Source organism: Colias philodice, chromosome 27 (genome assembly GCF_061535455.1).
Source record: "Colias philodice isolate Cphi_HAF_F1 chromosome 27, ilColPhil1 Martin Lab GWU primary, whole genome shotgun sequence".
Taxonomy (NCBI): domain Eukaryota; kingdom Metazoa; phylum Arthropoda; class Insecta; order Lepidoptera; family Pieridae; genus Colias; species Colias philodice.
Window position 1 is genome coordinate 4,802,075 of NC_143112.1, and position 20,163 is coordinate 4,822,237.

The following is a 20,163-nucleotide window of genomic DNA, read 5'->3' on the forward strand; positions in this document are numbered from 1 at the left end:
AGCAACTTTTGTCTCCGCAACTATTTTGTCTCTCCCATCTACTCTATGGGCTAGTAAGAAAGTGCGCGCACGTAGCGACGCAACTCCCCATAGAGTTGATGGGAGAGACAAAATAGTTGCGGAGATAAAAGTTGCTCTTGCGCGCTAGCTCTTATCAATCCCAAAGTGAAAACTACTGTTGTAGATGTCTCTATACTTTAAAATTCGACTCTGATTTGAATACAGTGGAATGAAGAGTATAATTCCAATTAGTTTGGCGCACGTTCACTAGATGGCGTTCAAATCAATAGAGTTTAGTGATGTGCTTATATAATTTTGGAGATCGATAAAATGTAAATTTCTGTGATAGTATCTTTTTGTTTTCTGTGATAGATCTATTTGTTTTTGATTCCGCAGTTATAAATATTATATTGAATGCAGGGTAGTAATTAGCTTTGCTACTGAAAATGTCTGATTTATCTTAGAAAGTTTAGTTATTCCATGGTTTTATATAAGTTATTTAGCATCTCAATAGGATTTTATTAAAATAAAGGAAAACTAGCAGGTATCAAATAACAACAAATAATTTCGACGTCATTTATTCATAAAGATAATTTCATAAATTAACGCACTAAATTACGATAATTTTTGAGATATGTCACTTATATTTATTCAGTGGTAAATGTTATATTCCAGTTATATTGCTGTGTAGAATATAACTCGTCATAAAATTGGTGTTTTTTGGAAATCACGAAATTTCTGTTACCTTTAAAAGCCATTGCATTATAACATCACCACTTTTTCACTATAATAATATAAATATATGCTTCAATTATGAACTGAAGTAAATCTTTACATACACATTACAATATTTTTTTAATCGAGTCACATAATATAATTTGTTGTAACCATGTTAGGATACACACAAACGAGATCATTCATATCAAAACAATTTTATGTTATTTTGGTTAAATTTTGTGCAATCTTTCAAAAGGGCAGAAAATGTTTTTGTAAAACCGTCATAATGTATATCATTCTTGTTAGTGTGAATATACAATTGGTACACCCTCTATTTGTTTTATTTGAAAAATCCTTTAGTGGCATATTTTGGAATTATAATACATGGTCCTTCGTACCGGATTTACCTCAGCTCATAATTGTGACATATAAAATTAATATAATAAGCTACAATACTTTAACGCTATTGTTATAAGATCAATGTTATTGGAAGACAAATCGTATGGCATATAATATTTTAGTATAATATTTATTTTTAATATAAATGCACCGATATGTATAACGCTAATAAACTCACGAGGGAACAGCTACGGGAATCCAATACAAAATATTAGGAAAATAGACATCTTATCTACTCGAAAATTTTTCAGAAAGTTTTTAGCTTAAGACAGAATTTTATATTATAAAAATTTTACCGGTGTTCCGTTACTAGACAAAATATCTCTCGTGCAATTGCAAGTGTTTATAATAAATACAATTGAGAGGATTTAAATAAGTAGATAGGTTAGTAAGTAAGGTAGTATTCAAAATCTTAGACAGAATTAAAATCACTGACATTGTTGTGTACAAAAATTAGAATTACTATTTATGAATGGAACTAAGTCTATAAACGTACATAAATTACTGAACCTAAGCATAAACTATTGAACAAAATGAAAATAAAACTATAAAAATGGTCTCCTTCCTCTTCACAAATCACTACATTCCTTATAATCTTGAGATTAATCCAGTAACAGACACCAGCGTTAAATTACACAGATCGTAAATCGAAACGATAGTGCAAGAATACAAAAAAGTGGCACGTGATTAGAAATACATTGAATAAAATTACGTTAGACGAGCATCTTGTATAAAATTCAAAAATACATGATAAAAGCAGAAGAATACGCGAAACTAAAGCCACTTTATACAGCAGAAAGCATTAACGTGGAGAATTACAGACTAACTTACGCTAACCTCAAACAATACCGATCGAACAACGATCCAAAATAGTAACATACAACTTATTTGATTACACGAAAACGATATGTTAGAGTAATTGATGAGTATAAGGTATTTATTAATAAGCATACACAATAAACAATAAGCTTACACACAGCAACCTTAACTAGCAAAACTTGGATACTAGTGTTTTCACTTACTCGTTAAACTAAATATGAATTTCTAAAGGAAATAGAAAAATATTTACAGAAACCGTGGAAGTAAATAGAGGTAGATAAATTAGAATCACATAATATTAGGCTTAATTTGCTTAATAAATTAATTAATGCAACCCACAGTTCTAGAGAAATGATTTTAGTTAAAGTATATTCCTTTTGCCTTTTATCATCATAAAGAAATGAATACTTGATACATATTATAAAGACAAATAGTTAAAACAAGTGGGGGTAGTTTTAATGAAAAAACTTACATATTAATATATTAACTCAGTAATACATCGAATTTATCAAAAACACACAAGTCACAACTAACGTGAAAAAGCAGTCAATAGTAAATTACCATAAAATCCTTATGAATACTGTAACTTAGTATAAATATACAATATGTTAACACTACAAAAATATTCGCACTTTTGATTATTGGTACAGGACATCGAAAATTTCCATTATCTTTTTTTGTTGTTTGTACTTACCAACTGTAACGAATGTATTGTCTAATAGAATATTAATAATTATTATTGTTATTAATCAAACATGGAATTACAGCCTAAGAGCGAGGAAAATATCACAACATATTCCTAACGCCGATATCCCATACCAATAACCAAGTACCAGTAATTTAAACAATTACACGACGCGCCAATAAATAATCGAATCCAAAAATGCCATTCATTTCGCTCATTTATTGGCGCGGCCTATAATACTATACCGTAATTGATAATATTATAACCTACACTAGTGGAGCCAAGTTTTGCGCACAATACAACATCGATATCAGCCACTTTGTCGCAACGACGGCGTCGAATAAAAAAGTATTTATTGCTTGTACACGTAATATCATCAGTGTTCACTACACCGCAAACAATTTATAAAATAAATTATCATTTAATTACATATATCCCATAATTATAACTACAAACGTATGTTGATAAATTATATTGTGTATATTTATTATCGTGTGATATGTTAATATTTTATACTGTGTTAATTAGTAACAGGGGAAACGCTATATTGACGATTACATGAAAAAAGTCAAAGCGATTGAGTATTTACGTAGTGCTTAATATATTTTAAGTAAAGATAAAAATTAACCTATTTAAATTCAATAATCACTGACATCGAGGAAAAGCCACAAAAACCAAACTCTCTCTAAATGCATATACGTAATGAATTTCCGTATTCGTTTTTATACCGCACATATTGTATAGAACCAATAAAATTTCAACTTATCTATAATAAAATCACTGCATAGATTCATTGGATGAGATTCAATAGATACTATCTCCAACAAATCGCCTTGACTTACTCATGAAACAATTATTTCAATCAAATAATACTTCTCTTAACCTAAGTCCATTATTTTAATCGTCATTACACGAAACATTCCAATAGATTTAACAAAAAACGTTCCAAACGCAATATCTACTTTAAAAGGGTCAAAATTGTGCGATTATATTTTTTGTTAATTCTATTAATATGCCGTGAACGGAAATAATCTATCCTATAGTTTTGCGGGAATATGAGAGGATTAAATACATTTTTACATTATTATCAACCATCAACAACGTTTTTAAACAACTATTTTATATATCTCTGATAAAATATTCCCTTACATAAGAGTTCGACTACGAAATTTTTCGCATTTATATTTCGCTTCATTAATAAATACACGTGTAATATTCGCGTATAACATTTCCGAATTTCTATAACAATTCTAATTACTTGACGCAAACGCTATTTATCGATAGTCGATATATTCTTACATACATCACTAGACGTATAGTCTGTTCCAAAGTCACGTACGATCTACTTTGGTACAAACTTTACACTACGCATTGCACATGCGGCAAAATACATGATAAAATATCGCATTTTGGATGTATTGAGTAATTGGCATACATTTTTGAGATCAATTTTTTATGAATGCGTTCTGATTTTAAAACGATTATACGATAAATAAAAACCAATAAATTATCGAGAATATTTAATAATTGAGATTCAAAATCGTTTTCATAAAACAAAATAAATTATGAAATAGAGTAATCATTATTATAATTACTCAGATCTTAATAAAAAATCTAAATTTAAAAAAAAATGACGAACGATAAGAAATCGAAATTTAAAAAAATTGATGACGAACAGTAAAACATAAATAAAATAATCAACCACAATTATTTTAGGTCACCACAAATGCCCCAAAAAATTGAAATTCGAATTCAACTTAAAAAAAACAGGCCACAAACAACGAAATTCGAAAAAAAAAACTCAGAACGCATTCAACCCCTTCATTCCATCGTGTCATATTGGACCTTTTTGACTTTCAAATACCGCCAAATCGCGTAGCCTACTAGCGTTCCCGCGGTTGCTATAGCCAGTGCTGAACCGACAGCGACTGGCGCGGTTTCCGAACGAGTTCTGTTAGCGTCAGAGCACTTCCATGGCGGGCCGAATAGACCGTCGCGTTTGAACATGAACGGTTGGAGACGCATTTGACGGAGGTACAGTTTTGCACGGTGCGCTGTGGTGGGGTTACTGAAAGGATTCGATTTAAATTAATTTTAGGTCACTTTAAATATAGTGGAGCTGGAAAAAGCGTGCTTAGGGACCACAAAGTAAATAATTCTGTATTTATGCCTATACAGAATTATTACATATAGGTGTATATTATAATCTTCTAGCCAGCAATGGACTATTACCAATTCCTAAAGAATTGGTAATAGTCAATTAACAATCAAGGATAAAATCACCTGTTATTTTTTTAAATTCTCTAGTTTACAGATGTTTTTTGTTGTATTCTACTATCCAAGTAAGAATTTTGTAGAAAATTGTTGTTCAGAGAAATGTCTACGACGAAGAAAAATGTTTTGATAGTTAGTAGAACTGGTTGAATTAATTGAATGATCCAATAATATTCCACTATACGCATCAAAATCCACAAAAAACTTACCTAGCATCTTCTTCTAGCAATTCCACGATAGATTCATCAGGACAATCGAACGACTTGCCAACCGGAGTGGGAAACAATAGTGCCCTGGGTCCAGTTGTGAGACTAACTCGCCGACCCTGCTTCGCTGCGTGTTCCAGTATTCGGGCACTCGAGTTGTATGTTAGTCGGATGCTGTCGACGTACCAACGTTCGCCGCCTGGGGTCTGTAGGAGTCAAATAGTAAAGGTATAGATAATTAATTGATTGAACTGATGTTCGCACTAGTGTCTTGTTCATGTAGGTAAATCTTATTACTGTGGTCCAGTCGATATTTTATGTTTTATGCATCGATACGTCCTTAACTTATTCTTCGTTCTTTTGTGGTATAGTAGACAATTTATGTTGTACGCATCGACTAACATCAGTCCGGCCAATAAGAATGAATAGTATTGAAATTTTTGGTATTAAAGATAAGGCTCTATATTGCCATTGGACTTCAATGAAAAGAAGAAATGCCCATTTGCTTTTCCAGAAAGAAACTATTGAGTTTTGAGATATTTTTCGTTTTATGCTGTTTATCAAAATTTTAATGTTATTTGTTTTTTCAATAACTCAATACATAGAATAATCAAAGAACATATCAAAGAAAAATCATTTAAATATATGTGACCTTTGTAACTAACAACAGATTAATTACCCCATACCTTAGCAAAAGTCCACTCCAATGCAAACTCCTTGAAAGATAGCACCAAGGTCTCGATGTCCGCTTCTTTACACGATCCAGCGACATTCGCGTTGTTCGGCACGAATGTGTTCGCGTCCTTCGAAATTATTTACATTTTATCAAAGATAGTCTTCGGCCGGAAAGACCCCATTAGTGTTAGTAGTGTTTATGAGTGGTGATAACCACCTAAGATGACGCAACCATATTCTTGCGTTGCCATAAAAATCGTGCATGTTACTGTATAGTATGGAACACAGCATTATGAGAAAGGTTAGATTGAGCAATGCCTCTTGAATTTATCAATTTATCAATCCCTATATCAAAATATTATATGGCGATTACCAAAACTATCCAAAACGACTTATCAACACATTAAAAGGCATTTCACAAAGCCTTTGTCAGTCCTTTCAGTGTTACTCTTTCAGTGAAAATTACTAGACTAATTTTGTAACGATTAAGGTGACTATATGTAGGTAGTAAGTGCTCTACTTATGACAAAATTACTTTCAACGCTTTCATTAAAGCCCTGCCCTTGCCCTTTGTATAGAATAAGAACTATTATTATGACGTCTGTAGGTAGATATTATACCTAATAATACTACATGTTGTGTCCTTGATTGCCTGGTCTACTTAATTACCATAGTTTTTAACTTTCATGACGTCAAAAAGCTATCCTAATCCAAATTGAATCATACCTGCATTATAAACAATGGAAACTAAATAAAGATACGTAAAGATTTTGCAATTTTTATGTATCAGATTCAAAGCAAATTGGAATGAAGCATTTTCAAATCAATTCCTCATAAACCCCCTCCCTCATAGGAAACCCGTGTCCTAACTCCCAACAGTCGGAACATAATATATTATGACTAGCGGTCCGCCCCGGCTTCGCCCATGGTACCTACATGTTTAAACTATCCTATCTCTCAAGTTGGATCGAACTGCACATGGTGTGCGAATTTTGGAGGATTTGGACATTGAGGACAAACATTGTGACACGAGATTTATATATTATACTAGCGGTCCGCCCCGGCTTCGCCCGTGGTACATAATATTTACGTTTTCTCTACATAAGAACCATCCTCGTACTTCAAGGAATATAATAAAAAAAGAATTATCGAAATCGGTTCAGCCGTTCTCGAGTTATGCGCTTACCAACACATTTTGCGATTCATTTTTATATATAAGAAGATTCAAAGCAAATTGGAATGAAGAATTTTCAAATCCCCTCATAAACCCCCTCCCTCATAGGAAACCCGTGTTCAAACTCCCAACAGTGTGAACATAATCATAGATCTCGTGTCACAATGTTTGTCCTCAATGGACTCCTAAACCACTTAACCGATTATAATAAAATTCGCACAACATGTGCAGTTCGATCCAACTTGAGAGATAGGATAGTTTAAACATGTAGGTACCACGGGCGAAACCGGGGCGGACCGCTAGTATATTATATAGGCTGATGATGATACTCATAAATTTGACTACCTGCCCTATATCTTCAACTTATAACAAATCAATACTCACAGCCCGTTCATTAAGTTTGGTCATATAAGATATATCCAGTAATGCGTCCACAACCAGCAGGATACATGTCTCCCCCCCACTCCCTTGGAGACGATATGTGGCCGTCAACAAGCTGCGTTCGGTAGCTGGCTCCTGGAAATTATAAAGTTACTAGCTTCACCGCGAGGTATCTGGATAAATAAACCTAATTTCATAATAAAGGTTTTCTGCATAGAAGATATCTAAATTGTATCAGCTTCAGATATTGCTTAAAATATTCTTATCTACGCATTCATGGTAAAAAAATTCCCAAAAAAAGTTGAGTCCTTGTTGACCTGTAAGAATGTTGCTGGCAAAATTGCGTGTTGAAATTTACTGGCAAGCGTCAAATTATTATTGACGAACATTCATAAAATTTTCCACCGTCTATTTAGAATCACGTCAAGAGATCTAAAATAGACAGACAGGTACAGTTTAATTCTTATATTTGCTATAACATCTAACAATATTTAAATCAAAACACGGGAAGCAGAGCATCTACAATAATAGACCTTAGTGCAGCAGATCAGTTCCAACTGTCAATTCTATTGTATTGTAGTCACTATTAGACCGGGAGATACTGACACAAAATTTCGAGTCATTTGTAACAGGATGGCGGTTCTACAGGGGTCTTAGTACGCAATGACAAAAAGAAAAACGATGGCGTGAACGCTGGTACCGGCGGATTAGTCGCGTGGGCGTTAGTCGAACTCGTCGGAAAATAGCGAAAGTCAAACGATTTGTAACAGTATGGCACTTATTTTTCCTGTAAGTTTGAGGATCAACAAATATAAATACAAAATTTCAAAGATCTATGTGTTGGAAATCTTCACTTATATAAATTAATAATAAATTAAGTTTTCAAGTATGACAGCACTTTTTCCCCCTACTAGAAGTATGGCAAATATAATAATGGTCACATTTTATCAAATACTCTCCAAAAATCCAAATGCAATACTGGTACAAAAAGTTTGGCGAAATAAAAATTTTTTGCAGATTTTCGGCGGTATGGCGACCATTTGGAATCGTCCGAAAAGTATGGCATGGCGATTTTCGTAAATGGCTGCACGACGATAGTTACCTGTGCAAAAGTTAGCCTGGTACAAATGGTTGAATGATTGTTTTATTTAAATCAACACATTCGCGTCGGTATGGCGGGCTGTAAGTCACACCGGAAAAGTATGGCATGACACTACCGCCTACTACTTTTTTATGGGCTATCGGTAAATTCTAAAATTTTTGTGTTACAAATCGTTTGACTTTCGCTATTTTTCCGACGAGTTCGACAAACGCCCACGCGACTAAGCCACCGGTACCAGCGTTCACACCATCATTTTTCTTTTTGTCATTGCGTACTAAGACCCCTGTAGAACCGCCATCCTTGTTACAAATGACTCGAAATTTTGTGTCAGTATCTCCCGGTCTATATCTTATCTATTGTATTTTCTACCTATAACAGTATATTTAGATTATTCTGACTTTGATTAATTTAAAGAAGAATTGCTATTAAAATAGACAGGGTTATTAGTAATAGTTCGATTGATTCAGCTCTGTGCCAAGCCAAGTTTTATGGTCGGAATTTCCAATAATATTTCCAAGGAGAATTTCCAATCACTAACAGTCTTCAACCAACGCTCCAAAAACCTTACAGTTCTTAATTCGTAGGTACTATTTTTGCTTTCCCTTATTAATTATTATATCCATATAATTACCGTTGACCCCGGCGACAGCGTCGTCTTGCTATACTTAGTTATCCGTGGCCGCCTGGTCGAAGCAATATTGTCGAGTTGCAAGCTATGCACTGAACATACCACCATCACTGCCAAAAGATACCACATAGATTACCACATTCACGTAATATAAAACTAAGAATTAACAGTCAATAGACAGAGAATTAAAACAATCGTTGGATGCTCTTTCAAAATTTCTGGAGCACATTTTCCTTGTGTGTTTTGATAGAGTGCATAGCTAGTACAAGCATTCATGAGTTGAGTCGCGATTAGATAGAGATGGTACGTATTTTATCGATAGTTTTAATATTGTAAATTATGTTGATATACCTATATTCTTGTTCTCGGATATTATTTGTCATATTATACAAAAGTAGGTAGTTATACCACAACTGTGTTTAAATTTGTTTCCGTTTTGTGAAGTTTAACACATACTTTTATTTGAACACAAAATGACTTAACATTATGTAAATAGGAGATTATCATTTAATTTTTTTGTTTAGCATAGGAAAAACGACTCAGCTATACATTTCCTAACATACACATATCGCCTTATTGTCTAGCAAATTTAAAATAAAGTAAAAGAAAAAATCATCGAACAATGAATTTTACTTATAATATGAGTCGCTGTGACAAGTACAATAGTAGCAAAATTAATATTTATCGATAACAAATGGCACATCACTACGTAGCATGTAAATGGAAAATTATAGCCCACTGAGATTAATCTAGACAGACGGTTGTGATATGTAGGACATTCTAATTGAAACACGAAAGGACTAATAAAGGATTTAGAACTACTCTAAGTCTACTTTGAAATACGACGATAAGTGGATGAGAATTCCTCTTATAGTGAATTTGTACATTATTCTATATATTGAAATTAAACCAACAAATTCTATACACAACTACAATAACAATGGGGCGGACAGATAGCGACAGCAACTTTGTTTTAAACTAGGTATGTAGTAGTAATGTTTCAATTAAATTTATTGTAATACAATAAACATAATAATTATGTAATAAAGAATCAGTCGAACTTATCAATTGGTCATCGTAAAACTCTTTCTGATTACGATCATAATTATTATCATATCTATCTACCCTCAAATTCATAAAAACAAAATCTTCTATTCATTTGTTGTTATATTTAAAAGGCTTGGACATTTAATTAAAAAAAATAAAAACTTCAAATTCAATCACAACATTCGAAATCTAAAAAAAGAAAACCAATAACGGTTCAATTCTAAATCAAAAATAGAACAAAACTGGGCCAATAGACGCAGTGGCGCGAACTATTAAAATCGTTCATTCATAAACTCGAGATATTGGCAATTTATTCTGGCGATTGTTGTCTATGTGTGTAACATGGCGCGTTATTAGTGTCTGTGGTTGGTACTTTTCATATATTTCACTAATAGCTTCATAGTGACTTTTCACTTTGTTTCATTTACACCTCCTGATTTCTTCTGGTTGCCTGGTACATTTTTTTTTTTTTATAGTGGAGAATGCATTTAGGCATACCCAGGGCACTCGGGGGAAGAGCCCTGGGTTATGTCGGACTCACCCTGCTGAGTGCAGGGTCCTACCGACTAAACTCCACTGTGTTCCGCCGTACCGCTTTATTGACGGGGCCGCGGGTATTCGGTAGAACCGCGTCCGCAGATGCCTGGTACATGATTTAAATTCTTTTAATCAACGCTAGAAAGTTACCTTTTATTGTGAACTTTAAAGTTTAAAGCAATAACAATAAGAACTAATAATTGTTATTAGCTTTTTGTGAAATTGAGCTTTCCATGTGATTTGAGCTTTTTGTTACATTGAGCTTTCCATGTGATTTGAGCTTTTTGTTACATTGAGCTTTCCATGTGATTTGAGCTTTTTGTTAAATTGAGCTTTCCATGTGATTTGAGCTTTTTGTTACATTGAGCTTTCCATGTGATTTGAGCTTTTTGTTACATTGAGCTTTCCATGTGATTTGAGCTTTTTGTTACATTGAGCTTTCCATGTGATTTGAGCTTTTTGTTACATTGAGCTTTTCATGTGATTTGAGCTTTTTGTTAAATTGAGCTTTCCATGTGATTTGAGCTTTTTGTTACATTGAGCTTTCCATGTGATTTGAGCTTTTTGTTACATTGAGCTTTCCATGTGATTTGAGCTTTTTGTTAAATTGAGCTTTCCATGTGATTTGTGAGCTTTCCATGTGATTTGAGCTTTTTGTTAAATTGAGCTTTCCATGTGATTTGAGCTTTTTGTTACATTGAGCTTTCCATGTGATTTGAGCTTTTATGTGAAATTGAGCTTTCCATGTGATTTGAGCTTTTTGTGAAATTGAGCTTTCCATGTGATTTGAGCTTTTTTGAAATTGAGCTTTCCATGTTATTTGAGCTTTTTGTTACTTTTTTTTTACATTAGGATAGGTAGACATTTGACCGCAGGGCGCAGTCCCACCTGATGGAAAGCGGTGACGCGGTCTATGGTGGTAAATCATGTCTACCTAGAAAATGCCTATTTATTCGCCTCTTGAAGGAACCCATATTGTAGTTCTCTGTAAAGACAGACGCTGGCAGGGAGTTCCACTCCTTGGCGGTTCGCACTAAGAATGACGACGCAAAGCGAGAAGTGCGAGCAGTCGGCATTTCCACCAAGTAAGTATGGTAGCCTGCAGTGCGCCTGGATGTCCATTGAAAAAAAGGGGAAGCAGGGATGATGCTGTGCAATTCAGTGGCGCATTCGCCGAAGTGTAAGCGATAGAACACCGAAAGACTGGCAACTCTTCGGCGATGAGTAAGACTCTGAAGGCGGTTTTCAGCTAAGTTATCGTCGCCTATAATTATTCTTTTGGCACGTCTTTCCATCGCTTCCAAAACATCAAGGTGGCATTTGGCAGTGCCTGCCCACAGGTGGCAGCAGTATTCCACAAGATCTAACTTGCGCTTGGTAAAGATTTAAGCTGATTTTAGATTTTAAGCTGTTGTGATGTGAAATACTGCCGCACCTTAGATAGTCTGCCAAGTTTTTTGGCTGCAAGTTGTGCTTTGGACACTATGAACCGCCCGAAGTTGAGATTTGGCGATAAAGAAACGCCTAGCATCTCCAAGTGGTCCGCTAATTCTATCGCCACTCCTTGGAAACTGGGAGTCAAGGTGAGAGGACTCTTTTTGGCTGAAAAAAGACAAGCCTGGGTTTTTGCAGCATTAAATCTGACTAAATTCGCTTCTCCCCATTGAGATACATTTTGTAGTGTCAGATTCACCCGCTGAATCATGGCCTCCCTTTCCATTCGGATCATGTCTCCTGTAGAACGAGCATTAGATAGGTACCTCTCTACGATGGTGCAATCATCTGCATACCCGAAGATGTTTGATTGAAGTAGATCATTTATGTGTATAAAAACACATAAATGATCTACTTACATTGAGCTTTTCATGTGATTTGAGCTTTTTGTTACATTGAGCTTTCCATGTGATTTGAGCTTTCCATGTTATATGAGCTTTTTGTGAAATTGAGCTTTCCGTGTGATTTCAGCTTTTTGGTAAATTGAGCTTTCCATGTGATTTGAGCTTTTTGTTAAATTGAGCTTTCCATGTGATTTGAGCTTTTTGTTACATTGAGCTTTTCATGTGATTTGAGCGTTTTGTTACATTGAGCTTTTCATGTGATTTGAGCTTTTTGTTACATTGAGCTTTTCATGTGATTTGAGCTTTTTGTTACATTGAGCTTTCCATTTGATTTGAGCTTTTTGTGAAATTGAGCTTTCCATGTGATTTGAGCTTTTTGTGAAATTGAGCTTTCCATGTGATTTGAGCTTTTTGTGAAATTGAGCTTTCCATGTGATTTGAGCTTTCCATGTTATATGAGCTTTTTGTGAAATTGAGCTTTCCGTGTGATTTCAACTTTTTGGTAAATTGAGCTTTCCATGTGATTTGAGCTTTTTGTTAAATTGAGCTTTCCATGTGTTTTGAGCTTTTTGTTACATTGAGCTTTTCATGTGATTTGAGCGTTTTGTTACATTGAGCTTTTCATGTGATTTGAGCTTTTTGTTACATTGAGCTTTTTGTTACATTGAGCTTTCCATTTGATTTGAGCTTTTTGTGAAATTGAGCTTTCCATGTGATTTGAGCTTTTTGGTAAATTGAGCTTTCCATGTGATTTGAGCTTTCCATGTGATTTGAGCTTTCCATGTGATTTGAGCTTTTTGTGAAATTGAGCTTTCCATGTGATTTGAGCTTTTTGTGAAATTGAGCTTTCCATGTGATTTGAGCTTTTTGTTACATTGAGCTTTCCATGTGATTTGAGCTTTTTGTTACATTGACCTTTCCATATGATTTGAGCTTTTTGTGAAATTGAGCTTTCCATGTGATTTGAGCTTTTTGGTAAATTGAGCTTTCCATGTGATTTGAGCTTTTTGTGAAATTGAGCTTTCCATGTGATTTGAGCTTTTTATGAAATTGAGCTTTCCATGTGATTTGAGCTTTTTGTTACCAATGTAAAAGCTCAATAGCTTTCCATGTGATTTGAGCTTTTTGGTGAATTGAGCTTTCCATGTGATTTGAGCTTTTTGTGAAATTGAGCTTTCCATGTGATTTGAGCTTTTTGTGAAATTGAGCTTTCCGTGTGATTTCAGCTTTTTGTGAAATTGAGCTTTCCATGTGATTTGAGCTTTTTGTTACATTGAGCTTTTCATGTGATTTGAGCTTTTTGTTACATTGAGCTTTCCATGTGATTTGAGCTTTCCATGTTATATGAGCTTTTTGTGAAATTGAGCTTTCCATGTGATTTGAGCTTTTTGTGAAATTGAGCTTTCCATGTGATTTGAGCTTTTTGTTACATTGAGCTTTCCATGTGATTTGAGCTTTTTGGTAAATTGAGCTTTCCATGTGATTTGAGCTTTCCATGTAATATGAGCTTTTTGTTAAATTGAGCTTTCCATGTGATTTGAGCTTTTTGTGAAATTGAGCTTTCCGTGTGATTTCAGCTTTTTGTGAAATTGAGCTTTCCATGTGATTTGAGCTTTTTGTTACATGAGCTTTCCATTTGATTTGAGCTTTTTGTGAAATTGAGCTTTCCATGTGATTTGAGCTTTTTACAACCTAGTTTCTTTGGAAGGTATATGTCGTAAAATTATAAAAAGAAAAGGTATAACAGATATCCAAGGCGTGGAAAACCTAATTTTTCATAATGGAAAATGAAAAAGTTGAAATACATTACGTCAGAGTGTCATACCGCCATTTTTCTTATGGCCCGACAAGACAAATGACATTAGGTGCCTAACCTTTTGTCAAAATGTCATGTGTGAACCACAGGTAACATAATGTTAGCGAACCACGAAATTATTTTATACTATTTATACGCTCACTGCTCCGCTCCTATTGGATTTACCTTGATTTACCTATAGCCTTCTTTGATAAATGGGCGATCTAACACGGATATTGTTTAATCCGTAGTTCCTGATATTTGCAATTTCAATTAAACAAACTGTTCAGCTGTATAAGCACAATTTTAATCTAGATATTTGTTTCCTTACCGTATCTTAAAATAGGATAAAAAGTTTGAGACGTTCCCTATCTTTAGGGACGAGTGAAGCGTAAACAATCATAAACATAGCTTTACTACAGATAGCATAATACTGCTTTACTAACAACAAAGAAGCTCAAAACTATTTCGTGTTCAAAGACAATTACGTTCACTGTTGGTTTCTAACAGAATTAACAATTTCAGGCTATCCTAAAAGCAAAAATTTCTAAGTCAGTCACGTTTCGACTCGAGCCTGAAACTTTTGGTATTGATCAGCTTCTTTTAATCTAATAATATTAGTACTAAAGATATAATTAAAGCTTTTGATGTATAACAATAAAGACCGAATGACGTTAGCGTAGCAGAAACTGTTAACAAGCCTGACATTTTAAAAACTTTTAACCAAGAGTTTCTATTAAGAACAAAAAAAAATACATGTAAACAAAAATTAAAACGAAGTTGTAATATATTTTTAGGAAGTGTTTTCCGTCCTAAGAATCCGATTACGTGTCTGTTTCATTGTTTTTAGATTGACATCCTACACTACGTTATGTTTTAAATTATTTACAAGGAAACGTATTCTGCGTTTACTGAAAAGCATAACTAACCAAAATACTCATTATTATCATCACTACATAGTATAAAACAAAGTCGCTTTCTCTGTCCCTATGTCCCTATGTATGCTTAAATCTTTAAAACTAAGCAACGGATTTTGATGCGGTTTTTTTAATAGATTCAAGAGGAAGGTTTTAGTATATAATTTATTATGTTTTAGACAAAGCGGGCGAAGCCGCGAGCGGAAAGCTAGTTATGTAATATACCACACAGGAATGTTGTACTCTGAATAATCAAATAAAAGCTCTCAACGGAATAGAAGCCAAATGTAATTTACTATATTACATGCGGTACGAAAATACTAATCTAGTAAAACAGACATTACATAACAGAGTATGGTTAAGTTGTATTTAGTTGAATATGTTTTCAACTAATTGACGAGCATAATAATTTATTCCACTGAAATGAATGTTGCATACAAATTACCTACTCTCTTTACTATTATGTATCACCACTTGCTATTCAAGGTCAATAACAACTATGCAATTTTTTTTAAATATAAAGCCATTACCGTTATACGTATTAAACAAAACCAGGCCCAGCAGAGATCCCTGTACCACCCTCGCATAATCAATGTCTACTTTACAAACACCAATCCCCTATTTCTGAACAACTTCTGTGTAATATTAAAACAATTGAATAAATTCAATCTATTAAGAATGTTAAATGACAAGAATAACATTATTTCACACGAAATCAGTTCACACTAACCATGAGCAACTAATTAAAATGTCAGACTAAAATTAACTAGACCTTTCCTATTTCGAGTTATGGAAATCAATCGAGCTCCATTTTCTGGAAGGTTCATTAATATTGAACAATGGCTCAGAATAGATTAATCTTTCTACAGTTAATTTTATATTTCATATCTATCACCCTTAAGACATAAACCTCGACTTTCCTTATCTTCTTTTCCCTTGTGTTAAAAGCCAAGTTTATTTTGTTCACTGATTGTGATGTATGTATTACAATTTACAATCCATACTAATATTATAAATGCGAAAGTAACTCTGTCTGTCTGTCTGTTACTCAATCACGCCTAAACTACTGAACCAATTTACATGAAATTTGGTATGGATATATTTTGATACCCGAGAAAGGACATAGGCTACTTTTTATTGCGAAATATGTACCACGGGCGAAGCCGGGGCGGACCGCTAGTATTATAATAATTAAATAATATATTTTTTATACCTCTATGGACATGAGCTTAACGTAACGACTAGCGACAGTCATATCTACCAAAATATCAACTATAGGTATAAATTATTGCTTAAATATTGTTTGGTTTAAATAGTATAATTTATTGTTTTTATATGACTATTAAAAATCGCGTGTGATTAACCATTTTAGGTACGCTAATCAAACCTGAAACCTAATTATGTGTACTAATTACAACATACAATAATTAACAAATACATACATGAATGTCGTGGGAGCCAAGTGCCAACTCGGTCCCTGTTGTGGGACCTACATTAATTATTCTAATGATGACGTAATTGCTTTATTATTTGCATAATTGACATTCCCAAAACATTCTGATAAGTATTAAAACTATTTGGGTGTAATCCATACACAAATATATTACAAGGAGACATTCATATGATTCATTTCTATAATAGATGCTGTAGGAATTAAAAATTGCGTGCCAAAAATATAGCTTAAAAGAATCCAAGTTCAGAAGAATCAAGGAAACAGAAACCGGTTATAGAAAGCTCACCAGATCATCACTCAAATTAAAACCCAACCTCAACATTTTTGATCTTCAAATATTTTTGAATAGACAGTCTTAAACTATCTCCACAATTAACAAATCACGGTCATACTATTCAAGTATTCACGGTATCTATTTCAGCCTACAAATAGGTAATTGTTTTATTAGTCGTAATTACAGATAGCTATTTATGCAACCTCTGACGTACCTTTACACCCACGCCACGCGATCAAAATCGTAGGCGTAGATAGAGAAATCAATTTAACTACCCTCATTTTCATATAACTTTATCGACGCTATAGCACTTTCCAATCTAAAGAAATGGCTAGTATTACTATACTTATATTATGTGGTAATGGTTTTGAAAATAACATAATACACCTTAATACTCACATTATAATATTACGTGCATACCTTTCATAGTAGGAATTTCCTCATGGTAAAGTTATTTTACAAAAAAGGTTTCATTTAACTTCATAACACATAGATACAGATAGGTATAGTATGTAGTAATATCTACGTTCTTGTTTATCATATAAGACTTATTTTTATTTTAATGACTCTATTAAATACCTTTGATGATACCTTAAAATAAATGAATTAAAATTATTTCATGAATTCACTTTTATATTTTACTAACCTAAAGGTCTGAATAATATCTAAGCAATATAAGTTGTATTTACTTACAAAATATTTATTCTCTCCTCTCTCGGTTTGTCCAAACACTTCACTAGATATTAAAATCAACAATCAAGCCGGGATCGGAAAAATACATATCTATTTCCAAAGAAAATATTTGTTTTCAGTTATTGTATAAGTAGGGTAGTCGAATATTCATCTACCCTACTGACTAATAAAGGTTATTTTTCCTTGTCTTTAAGTCGATGTCGATGCCAAGAATTTTCGTGAAATAAATATATTTCTGTATTATTATACAGAAATATATCTTATATATAAAAATGAATCGCAAAATGTGTTGGTAAGCGCATAACTCGAGAACGGCTGAACCGATTTCGATAATTCTTTTTTTATTATGTTCCTTGAAGTACGAGGATGGTTCTTATGTAGAGAAAACGTAAACATGTACCACGGGCGAAGCCGGGGCGGACCGCTAGTTACGAATATAGTTACGAATTTGAATAAATTTTTAGTAGAATAAATAAATAGCTTTGGTCATAAAATCTAGGCTATCTAATAAGTATTTATAACCGACTTTCATTAATTAGAGAAGGTTCCTAGTCGTACGTGTTTCCTTAGAAAGTCACAGTTTTGTTAAAATATTTAGACAATCTTAACCTACTTAAAAGAAAATTATGTTTGAAATAAGAAAATGCCCTACATTTAAGTTTAACGTTACGTAAATACCTAATACAATGTTTTTTTCTTTCTATACAGATTAAAAGAATATTCAATACACACACCTATTTACAGATATGGTCTAAGAGCCCGTGGGAGATCGTCCTTCACCGATCTGATAACCAGATGAGACGTATTTTTTATTAAATATTTTTTATAAACAAATATGCGTATAATTGCTTGCCTATCGAAAAGTGGTCATGGCTCCCACGGGCTCTCCTGCAATGCAATAATGTATATACAATAATGTATTTTATTTATTCCTTCAGTTTTATCCAACAAAAATTCTAAGAGATCACATTGAAAGCAATCTTTTTTTATCTTAAAATACTAAAAAATATCCCGTTTTCTCTAAAATATCTTCTACTATGTTATCCAAAGGGAAAATAAAGGCCTAACTGTAAATTGTATTACCTAGGAACAATGTATTAAAACTTGGCTGTCTAGATTTAAATCGATTCTTGGAAGGAAGAGACGGACAATCTAGGTTAGGTCCTCTTTTCCGCATTGTGATTCACAATTACTTAATTATTGCCATTTATAAAATAAAAACTTAGTAACAGGCACATTAATTGGAAACAATGCAATTTAAACATAACTGCGATGCCCTTAAAAACAGAGATCGTGTATATTTTTTAAGTACTTACTTACTACAGGAAACTCATATAAATTTGCGATAAAAATGTTCCAAATAAATTAACTATTGCAATGGGGCTGCCATGAACAATTTCACGTTTTTTTTATTAACGATTTCGATAAAACGATTGCGTTTATTTTTATAAAAATTTGTTACAAATTAGAAAAGTACATAGTCAGCAATTATAATAAAAAATATGTAATCTATCAAGTAAATTAATACGTGGGTATGAACAAATATATTTTTTAATTTTGAATGATGTTGAGGGTCTTACGGACCTACACCAAAAATCTTTTGTTCCACTGTTATGATAACCTAGCTTCAATTTTGATAATCAAAATAAATGTATATTGTTCTTTATTAAATATGCACCTTACATTTTCTAGTATTTTTCAAATATCCCCTAAATTATTATATCTTTGCAACAAAAAATTCAGTGATAAAGATTTTGTGAAAAATGAAAAAAAGCTTGAAATATCCTCGATTATTTTAATTCTCTGTGGGAATTAGAAGTTAGTCAAAGATTATAAATAAAATAGAAATGGCAAATACTCACAGAAACACAGAAACTTCGTCAGGGAGCACATAGCGGAATCCGCAGCCGATACTAAACTTATGAGCGATCTGCGAATCATTGTGACCTATACTACCGTCGTAAAAAAACGTAAATCATTTAACAATTTGAATGTTTAAAAATAAAACCGTTACTTTAACTGACAAAGCTTAGTACATCTGATATCCATTTGGGCGAAAGTATGCCAGAAATCTTGTATTTTAACGTTTTATACTAAGGTTTGCAGTGGTATGGCGGACATTTTGTGACGTCAGGGGAAAATCAATCAGTTCGCGCCTGCGCAAAGCCCATCCTTGGCCTATTTTGTTTACGGCGACCGTGACGGACATGTTTAATCTTGTATTAACACAAAATGGCGACCATTTTTTATGAATGAAACCCGCGCTCATTCAATTATTTATTTTTAGATCGGTTATCGCGATGTTAAGATTGCTTATTATATAAAATGGTCATTCATAACTTATTTTTCTTGCAAAATTCGGTCTAAGTTGATAGAAATTGAAGATTTTTGTTGTTTCATTATTTTTTCTTAATATAAGCAGTTATTGTGCAAATCAACCTCTCTTTTTAGGTAGGTACTTAGGTAATAAAATTTGTCGTCATATCTTCTTACTTATTCAAACCTGAAGACAACAAGTAACTTTAAATATATATTTTTTATTTAAAATA

At 33.2% G+C, this 20,163-nt stretch overlaps 1 protein-coding gene across 1 annotated transcript; it reads right to left on the bottom strand.

The window, feature by feature from the left end:
* Positions 1-568: 568 nt before the first annotated feature.
* On the bottom strand, positions 569-19,714 carry LOC149476616 (lysosome-associated membrane glycoprotein 5). Its single transcript, XM_089711671.1, has 6 exons — positions 19,477-19,714; positions 9,064-9,170; positions 7,334-7,465; positions 5,787-5,903; positions 5,104-5,306; positions 569-4,688 (listed from the first exon to the last, which is right to left on the bottom strand). The coding sequence occupies exons 1-6, from the start codon at positions 19,553-19,555 to the stop codon at positions 4,442-4,444; spliced, it is 885 nt and encodes a 294-aa protein (XP_089567797.1). The 5' UTR covers positions 19,556-19,714; the 3' UTR covers positions 569-4,441.
* Between the last annotated feature and the right edge of the window lie 449 nt (positions 19,715-20,163).

Coding starts and splice junctions, on each gene's coding strand:
- LOC149476616 (XM_089711671.1), bottom strand. CDS start 19,555: ATGATTCGCAGATCGCTCATAAGTTTAGTATCGGCTGCGGATTCCGCT. Junction 9,171..19,476: donor GACGAAGTTTCTGTGTTTCT/GTGAGTATTTGC, acceptor ATCTTTTGGCAG/TGATGGTGGTATGTTCAGTG. Junction 4,689..5,103: donor TTGCTAGAAGAAGATGCTAG/GTAAGTTTTTTG, acceptor GAATCCTTTCAG/TAACCCCACCACAGCGCACC.